This window comes from Belonocnema kinseyi, chromosome 5, assembly GCF_010883055.1.
Source record: "Belonocnema kinseyi isolate 2016_QV_RU_SX_M_011 chromosome 5, B_treatae_v1, whole genome shotgun sequence".
Lineage (NCBI taxonomy): Eukaryota > Metazoa > Arthropoda > Insecta > Hymenoptera > Cynipidae > Belonocnema > Belonocnema kinseyi.
In genome coordinates this window covers 68,700,464-68,710,287 of record NC_046661.1, presented here as the reverse complement: position 1 = coordinate 68,710,287, position 9,824 = coordinate 68,700,464, and the positions used below count along the sequence as shown (strand labels likewise).

The following is a 9,824-nucleotide window of genomic DNA, read 5'->3' as shown; positions in this document are numbered from 1 at the left end:
GACATGGTTCTTTTTGACTTCGAGAAGCGAACCATGTTCGTTATCGAATTTTCGGCACCAGCTGACAAAAACATCATAGCCAAGGAGAATGAAAAGAAAGAGGGATATCGAGACCTTATAAGGGAGTTGCAACGATTGTACCCGGAATATTCTGTTGAACTGATCGTCCTTATCATCGGCGCTCTTGGAGGTGCCAAGCTTTCACTTGCTAATAGCCTAAAAAGCTTCCCTGCGTGTCAACAATATGCTAGAACACTTACGGGAAAAATGCAGAAGGCGGTTGTCCTTGGGTCGCTCCGTGTTCTTAGGGTGCACGAGGCTTTTGCTAGATCATCGTACTGATTCCTTTACAGACTGTAACCACCTATCTCACGGTTGTGAGACGTGGTTGTGGCTGAAATTTTATCGCGATTTCGCTGGAAGCGGGTGTAATTTTTCAGATTAGCACCCGCTCCCGGCGACATCCTGCGGTTGTCCTTATGACAAATTTTTAAATATATATGTAAAATATTATGTAAAATATTAATAATATTGATATTGAATATCTCCTAATATAGAATCTATTGAATTGAAGATCATACTCTAATTATTATTATAAAAACTCCTTATCTTTAAAAACACAATAATTTAAATTTAAATAACATGGATCAAAATAATTAGGTATAATTATTCACAGTATTCATTATAAATTAATTAATAATTATATTATTCTAAGAACTGGAGATAATAAATAAAAAATTATCTTTATTATAATAACATTTTCTGCTTGAAAAAATCATTAAAGCCAAAGCTTAGTTAAATAATTAAGTTTAAAGGAGTAGATTTGATAAATTTTTGTTAATTTATTATTTTATTGTGCATAATTATTACCAATTCCGATCTTCTCTACCGACTTTATCAAATTGTACCCTGTTTTAAACAGGGCGAGCTGCGGTAAGTCGATCGAAATCAAATACACGGCATAAGCAATCTCCCACCTCATCTCTGGTATCATTGAGGATAGTACAGGGCTCAAATATTTTAGAACCCAAAAACTAAAACTTCTTATGTTGTTTGAAAAAGGAATTTTCGGTTTATTTATTTCTATTTTTATACGGCCATATAAGACCGGAAATTTGAGTCTGGGAAACCGCTTGTACCGAATTAAAATTATCATGATGACATAATGGAAATGCAACGCTAAAATTACGCTAAAGCATAATAAAAACGAAATTAATTAAAAGTATGGTTTAGCCAATCATCATAGTGTCATTAGTATACATTCATTTGAAATTATCATGTTAACAAAATTTTAAAGCACTTCACTTTTGTAAGTAAAAGTAAAAATAAATGCGCAACTCTTTTTATTTTATAGACTTCATTGTAATGGACTTCATTATTATTATGCTGAATCATAATTTAAATTAACTTCTTTTTTTTAAATATAACACTACATTTTCTTAAGATTTTTAAAAAGTAAAATGGTTTGCCAAAGGCATAGTTAAGTGCTGTGCCCTCACCGGGGCAGGGACCATCCAGTGAAGTAAGGCTTCGCGTATCGAATATCTTTCTTTACAAATTATAATGCAAAACCTGAGATTGTCTATCGTTCGGACATTGAATATTCTACAATGACAAATGACTAACCCTACTTCAACCAGAATGGTGTTCACATAGTGGGCAAAATGTTTTGGTAACAATGGAGAGCATTTTGCTAACCGGTGAAAGCATTTTGATAACCAATTCTGGATATTTTTCTCATGGCCTTCACGCACGATGCGGAATCAACCATTTTCGATGCCAGTAAACTGTGGCCAATCGTGGGTTTTGCATGTATGTGTGAACAAAAGTAATTATTGATCGAAAAGCACAGACGCATCGATTAAAAAATGTGGTCTTGCTCGAAGTGAGCAAACACGAAAGTCATAAAGTCTTTTTTTAACTTCTTTTTCGTACGATTTTAGAAATTACTACTCTACGCAAGCTACACAAGCCTCGAAAGCCGAGCCTCCCATATATGTGTTATAAAAAAAAATAGTTTTTCCAGTAAAAATTCAAGAGGAAACCAACTTCACACTATTCATAAAAAGCGCAAAGCTTCTATATACTGATAGTTTGTCATACTTTTAATCCTAAATAATGTGTAAAACTTACAAAAAATGTTCTCATTTTAGGGTACTATTAAGGTTACTTACAAAAATTAATAAACTTATGTGCCCTATAAAGTGTGATAAAAAAGTGAGAGCCTTCTGTAATCAACTTTTTTCATCGGTAAAGTAATATTGTTCATTCACTTAAATATTTGATAAATAATACTTACAGTGAATTCATCTTCAGAAATACCAACGGCCAGTGCAGAAGTCTTCAAACTCTCTACTGTCTCGGCTAGGAAGATCTTATGGAGAAGAGCAAATAATAAAGGCGACTCTGGTGAAGTTTGTATGAAAGTAATGAGACTGCCATTCCATGTAGCCTTACTCAGATAGTGAGCATAGAGTTTCTCCTTGACAGTTAGGGCATTAAATGCAGTCGTGCATTCTAAAAACACGACTGGTTGATTATTTGGCAACGTATATAATGAAATATCATTGCTCATGGTTCCGTAATTATGTTTCCAACTGCAAAAACAATTGTAATTGGTATACTAAGCATCCATTAATTACATAAGGTTTCGGAAGGCGAGGAACAGTGGCAAAAAAAATGTCTGAACAAATTTATGTTCAGAAACATTTTGTTAACAGATATCAAAGATTTATTTTTAAACAAAGCTAATACCAAGACTCGTTTAAGTAACTATTCAGCAACGTTTAAAATCAAGAAATAGAAATAAAGATTAGCAATATTGTTAACAAATTGATTGAATTTTTTACAAAAAAATAAGTGACTGAAAATGGATCCATAGGCATTGGAAGTTATTTATAAATTGATTCGCAGAAAATTTGAACAATTTATAGACAAAAACCTTTTCTTATTCAATTCATGAAAGATAATAAATAATTGATTATTGTATAAACTATAACGAAAAATGTCGGAAATGTCATGTACTTATCAGATTTCGTTATACATTAAAAATATATCATTGTTTTAAAAAACTTAATCAACAAATGCACTGTATGGCTATTTATATGGAAAGAGTGTACAGTGTACACATGTACTCAAAAGATAGTGCCGCGGTGACGCCACGAACTTATACACAAGTTTGGCGCGAAATTCGATGCTGTATAGTTTAAAAATAATAAATTGTGGATTCCTCTCATAAATCAGATATATTTTGCTGAATAGCTAGATTTCACTTCTCATTTTTAACTTCTAAAAAACCAAATTACATAAAAAGTATTTCCAAGAAACATGAAAAATATAGACATAAGTTGCAAAGATTATTAATTGACTAAACAATTGCAAAATATCTAGAAAAAAAAACCACTTGTCCTAACATTCATTAAATGTATTATTCATTCAAAAAAATTTGAAATTTTTATGATTCTTAGGGGAAAAAATTATTTAAAGAAATAGAAATTGCTTAAGCGATTTCAAAATGTCTAAAATAAATATATTATTGATAACATTCATTTACCATTTCTGTTATCCCACAAAATACTGATTGCGCATGCTTAACGTTAAAACTCAATTAATGTTTAAACTAATACTTATTTTTTAAGCATTTTAAAATTAGATAACATATACTTGAAAATGTTCCAGGGGTACTATTCTTGAGTTCACTTGACATTCTTTTGCATGTGGGAATTTTTCGAGAGGTAGTTTTGTATACGAAAAATGGTCGAGCGCGGTTGAATTGGCCAGTAAAACGCTGAATATAGAAGTAAGGGTGTAATATCATTTTTCCGCTCATTCTAAAGTTCTGACAGAACTATAGAAGTAAGAAAAATAAGTATAAACGAAAGCTTAAAAAAAATTAATTTTTACTAATATATCATTGAATCAAAATAAAAAGACATTTATGATTTATTCGTTTTATTTCCATAATTGTTTTCGATGTAAAATCGGTAGGTATTGCCGACAGTGCGATTTTGAAATATCTTAATTATTTATGCAATCTAATATTTACAACGTCCGGCAATGCCATATTTGTTTTACTTCAAGCTTCTTTGGAGCACTTAAACATTTATTTCGAATTTTATCTCCAACGGCATTGCCCAGTGCCGTTCCAGTTCTGTTCGTTTAAAGCTATTCAGATTCCGGTTTTAAATGCCAGCAGAAGTTTCCTTTATATATGCGACTAGGCTACCAAGTAGACCATCTGAAAGGGATTAAAAATCAAAAATTGTAAAATTTTGAAATTATCTATAGAAAGGTTAGAAATTCATAATCTACGGATTTCGGTTATTTCAGATATCTAACTTTTTCTTTTGGATGTTTAAAATTGGACTGAATATAACGTATCTCGTAAATGGAATGAGATAAGCCAAAACAGACAACATTTTTTAATTCAACTTCAAACTGGTATATTAGTATTCTAAAACAGGATTCGGTTTGGTTGCGCCAAGGTACTGTAAATAACTTTGCCCGTCCAGTACGTGACGAATACAATAGGACCATTATATGACCGTCCCAATACTTCTCAGTGCCGTTTAGGTGCTGAAAATCAACAAAATCATAGGCAGGATTGCTTCTTTATGTTTTTTTGGAAAGATATGGTGTGTTTTTGCGACGACTGTTGTTTTGTCCAATAAAATTTTATGTCCCATTTAAATATAATGCTTAGCTGGTGCTAATTGCGTGAAATGTTTTAGCCTTACTTTACTCTCATATTCCTTTATATGTTGCCTCATCGCTCTCCCGGTTTCTCTAATATAGACTTTACCACAAAAACAAGGGATTTTATATACTCCTGGATCACTTAGGGGTGCCTTTTTGTCTTTAGGGTTATTTAGTAGTTGTCCTATTTTCGAAGGTGGTTTAAATACGGGTTGGATGTTGTGTTTGTTGAGAATTCTTCCTAATTGTTCTGTGATACCTTGGATGTCGGGCAGGATAGTGACCGTTTTTCTCTTTCTTTCGTAGGTTGTATTGACTTGTTTTCTTTAAGTTTATTTTCTTATTCATTTATTAATTTGTTTGTGAAATCGTTCTGTATTAGGATTTGTTTAACGTTTTGTAATTCCTTTTGTAAGTTATCTTTATCTGGTATGGAGACAGCTCTATATATAAGGGAATTGATAAGCGATTGTTTTTTAGATGGGTGGTGGTGGGAGGAGGCAAATAGATATCTGTTTTTATGCGTGGGTTTTCTGTAAACTTCATGTCCCAGTGTGTTATCAGATCATTTGTAAACTAATCGTCCAAGAAAGGCAATTTTCTGTTTTTATCAATTTCCCTGGTGAATTAGATATTAGGATGTAATCGATTGATAAAGTCGAAAAACTTATTTAGTTTATTTGTTTCGTGTCGCTAGATGATGAAAGTGTCATTAACGTAACGGAACCAAAATTGGTTTTATGGAACCAAAAATGTTCCATAAAGATGTTGGCTATTACAGGCGAGATTCGGGATCCCATTGCTGCTCCTGAGGTTTGTTCGTAGAATTGGTCATTGAAAGAGAATTAAGTATTATTGAGACAGTGTTCTATCAAAGGTATGAGCTCGGAAGGGAAGTCTGTAAAAGATTTAATAATATCAGTTGTTGTTATGGACGTGAGGAATGGTTTTCTGTAAAAGGATTTAGTTTTGTAGCGAGGAAACGTGCTAGGTTTTAAGCTGGTGAGTTTATTGCGCTGATGGTCGTTCTGAGTGGAATGTTATTTATGTGGATTTTAGGGAGCCTGTGAAGTCTTGGAGAGATGGGATTAGTAGGCATTAATTTAGATATCGTTTGACTGTCAAGTTTAGAGTCTTTGCGAAGGGTTTTTGTAATAATGACTATTGTTTTGTAGGGTCCTTTTCAAGTTATGTGTATGTATCGTCAGTTAAAATATCCATGACTTTGTTGTTATAGTCTTCTTTATTCATTATTACTGTTGTGTTAACTTTTTCTGTGGGTAATATTATAATGTCTATATTCCGCTTAAGTTCTTTAATTGTGGTTTTTTCTTGTTTTCTAAGTTTTAGGAGGGAACTTGAGCTTGGAGTAAAATGTTGGCCGGTCAGAGACGTTTTTTACTGTTTTTTACCTTCGAAAATAGGACAACTACTAAATAACCCTAAATACAAAAAGGCACCCCTAAGTGATCCAGGATTATATAAAATCTCTTGTTCTCGTGTCAAAGTCTATATTGGAGAAACCGGGAGAGCGGTGAGCCAACTTATAAAGGAACATGAGCGTAAGGTCAGGCTAAAACATTTCACGCAATCAGCACTAGCTGAGCATTATATCGAAACGGGACATAACATTTTACTTGACAAAACAAAAGTCATCGCAAAAATACACATTATACTTCCAAGAAAACATAGAGAAGCTATCGAAATCTTAACACTCTAATAACATCAATAGGGACAATGCATATAATACCAATCCGATTTGGCTTTCCATCCACCCAGATTAAAAAAAACCACGACTTTATTGGCCTATCAGGTTCAACCAGTCCTCACGGTGGGGCGCTCTGGCCAATCAAAGGCATCATAGAGAGTACATAAGAACAACATAACCTGATACCTCAGTTTCAGGTAAACCCTGAAGAAGTGATGTCAACTGAGTCCAACTATTGGAAACTATCTTTTTGGGGAGACCAAACTTTTCAAAGGTTTCTCTCAATTCATTTTCTTAATAAAAGGATCCATAATAATCAGATACATCTTTTGTCCAAAGGACCCAAAAAATCAATGTGACCTCTTTCAAATAGACTCTTAGCTTGCTCAAAAAGTTTTAATTTTTCTTTTGCGGATCTGGCCTTTCTAATTGACAAGCATGACATCTAGATGCCATTACTTCTATTTTTTCATCGAGTAATGGCCACCAAAAATATGCTCCTGCCACTGATTTCATTTTACATACGCAAACCACACTTAACTCATGATCTTTTCTTAACTCCGCTCTTAGCTGAATTGCAGTCAACGGTATAGAACTCTCTATGAAATTAAGATATTCACTGTCCTGCATCAAATGCATAAATTTAATTAGTCTGAATCGGTAATCTTTTCAAGCTTTGAGCAATACAGTTATTTCCCCGTTTTATATGTTTAAATTTATACCTAAGGCCTGACAAAAATACTGTCCATCTATGCAACCTACCTGTTGCCATTTCAGTTACACTTTTATTTGCACCAAAAAGAGCTTCTAAAGGCTTGTGATCAGAAAACAAATTACATTTATTTCCTACTAAGTATTAATAAAATTTTCAGCTCCAAAATATATTGCTAGCGCCTCTTTTTGTATCACCGCATCATTTTGTTCAGCCGGTTGAAAAATTCTAGATGCAAACGGAATTGGTCGTTCGGTCCCATCAGGAAGTACACGAGATAACACCACTGCAATTCCGTATTGTGATGCGTCGCAACGCAAATTAATCGGTTTAAACCTATCAAAGTTTACTAATACTCTTCCCGAAGCAATTTGTCTTCTCGATTCTTCAAAATCTCTCACGCATTCGCTGGTTCATATAAATTCACACCCCATATTTTAACAACTCATTCATTGGTAGTATCATATTTAATACAACCGGACTATACTTCGAGTAATAATTAACAGTGCCAATCCATGTTTCAACTTCACTTTTACTCAACTTTTAACTCAACTTTCACTTTTATTCGATTTACAAACTACTGCTAAATGAAATACCTGCATGCAGATTTTACATTTATATTGCTTATATTTGCATGATGCAAATACATGGCCTCATTTGCTACCAGCGAAGGCTTGCTCCTGCTTTCCTGTATACACCAAATTTTGACCTTTCTTAAGAAGCCACAAGATTAAAAAAATGGCTGCCTCTTAAGCCACCCCCAATTTCACTGATACAAAGAAAGAAACGCTCTCTGGTTATCATGTTTTCCCTTAATGTATGTTTCGCACACTTGCACGTTTTCAGCTCCTTTTTGCAGAAAATTTTCACTCCAGTATCACAATCTTATAACCACCCCTGAGGGCGCTATAGAAAGTGTTTCAAATTTCAATTTTTAAAACATATTTAAATAGGAAATTTAATTGTGCATCTTTTTTTCCTCATAAAAAATGGTAGCTCTTATAGTTTTCGAAATAAATTGAAAAAAAAAACATATTTTCTCCAAAACCACAATTTAATTCTTTTTTTTCACTTCAATTCGAACTCAGTGAATCAATTTTGAGAATTTCATAATAAAATTTACAGCGATTACGCTTTGTACTGTTCTAATGGTAATAGTGCATGTTAGAAGTTCAGATATTTATATTGCAAAAACTATAATAATTTTTTTTCACAGCCTTATAAAAATTCGACAGTGACACGCTTCAGAGTTTGTTTCGTCGCGCGAGTTTTAAGCAAGCTGAAAGTTACAGCGGGAAAGTCATTCAAAAAGGAATAAAGAAGTTTTCTGAAAAATATTACTTCGATTGATTCAGCGATTAAAAAACTATGATTGTTTCACTTCCAGCGCTGTCGGTGCTCACGCGTAGGCAATATAGTCTGCGCTGGGGCAATTGAGTGTGATTGGCAGCACATTGAATCTACACTATGAAAATTAAATAAGTACTAAAAAATTATGTTTTCTTACGAATATATTATATTTTACTTTTCAAACTTATTAAAAAATTATGTTTGACATTCCTTAAAGGAACTTTAAAATAAGATGAACTATACTTGTTAAGGACAACATTTTTCATAGTCCAGTCTACTTAATTTCCAAAAAAAATGTAAACTTTTTCTCTCACGAGTTAGCTTTGGTACTTTATTCATTTTGGAAAAAGCAGAAATCTGCTTTCTTGCAAGTACGTTTAGCTCAAAATACACTTTCTCAGATATTTTTAATAGGCCCTGCATTTTTTTCAATATGCACTATTCAAAGAAGAATGAAGAAATGACCACTTTCTTTACATTTTGGACATTATAGCATTCTAAGGTATCACAAGCATAGCTTTGTTTACATTTTTTGTTGGAAACAAAGCAGAATGCACTATGAAACATGTTGTCCTTAATAAGCACAGTTTCTCTTTTTGGAAGTTTCTTTAAGGAATGTCGAACATAATTTTTTAATAAGTTTAAAAAGTAAAATATAATATATTCATAAGAAAACATAATTTTTTAGTACTTATTTCATTTTCATTGTGCCCTTTCAACGAGCTGCCAGTCGCACGTGATTATCCCAGCGCAGACTATCTCCTACATTTTTTTAACTGCTGAACCAATCGAAGTAATATTTTTCACAAAACTTATTTATTCCTTTTCGAACAACTTTCTCGCCCTGGAAAATTGGGAATATCCGAAATTCCGGGGCTTTAAACAAAAATGTTGGGAAAATCGCTTTCAGTGTTTCTTGCGTCGCCATTTTATTTCTTCGATTTCATTCATTGTGGTAGGTATTCGATTGATCCAACGACCATTTGAAACAAAACAATTAAATGTCACTATATTTTTTGTGAGATTTTTCGGTTACTGGTATGTCTTCTTTCGTTAATATATTAAATGAAGTTTAAAATTTTTTGAAAAATCTGGAAATCGGTAAATAATATGCAAAAATTGATGACATCTGGGAAGTATTTTAACGTACTTTTTATCCTTCTAGAGGAAGTAAAATGTGATACAGACATACAATTTCGTATGAAACAGTAATTTCCGCGGATACTTTAAAATGCTCTGAGAGGTCCTGAAAATATGCCAATACGAGGGTGGATTGATAAGTTTCCGGCCTGACCAAGAAAAACAACGTTTTTAAGAATTTTTTTTTTTTATTTCTCAACATAATCTCCTCCAAGGCTG

At 33.0% G+C, this 9,824-nt stretch overlaps 1 protein-coding gene across 4 annotated transcripts in view; it reads right to left on the bottom strand.

Annotated features, from left to right (window-relative positions):
* LOC117172418 (dipeptidyl peptidase 3) overlaps positions 1-9,824 on the bottom strand; it is a 65,091-nt gene that overhangs the window by 48,473 nt on the left and 6,794 nt on the right. For all 4 annotated transcript variants that reach the window (XM_033360337.1, XM_033360336.1, XM_033360335.1 and 1 more), the window contains exon 2: positions 2,300-2,597. In XM_033360337.1, the coding sequence (XP_033216228.1) occupies positions 2,300-2,575 (276 nt within the window). In that variant the 5' untranslated portion in view covers positions 2,576-2,597. The remainder of the gene's footprint in view (positions 1-2,299; positions 2,598-9,824) is intronic.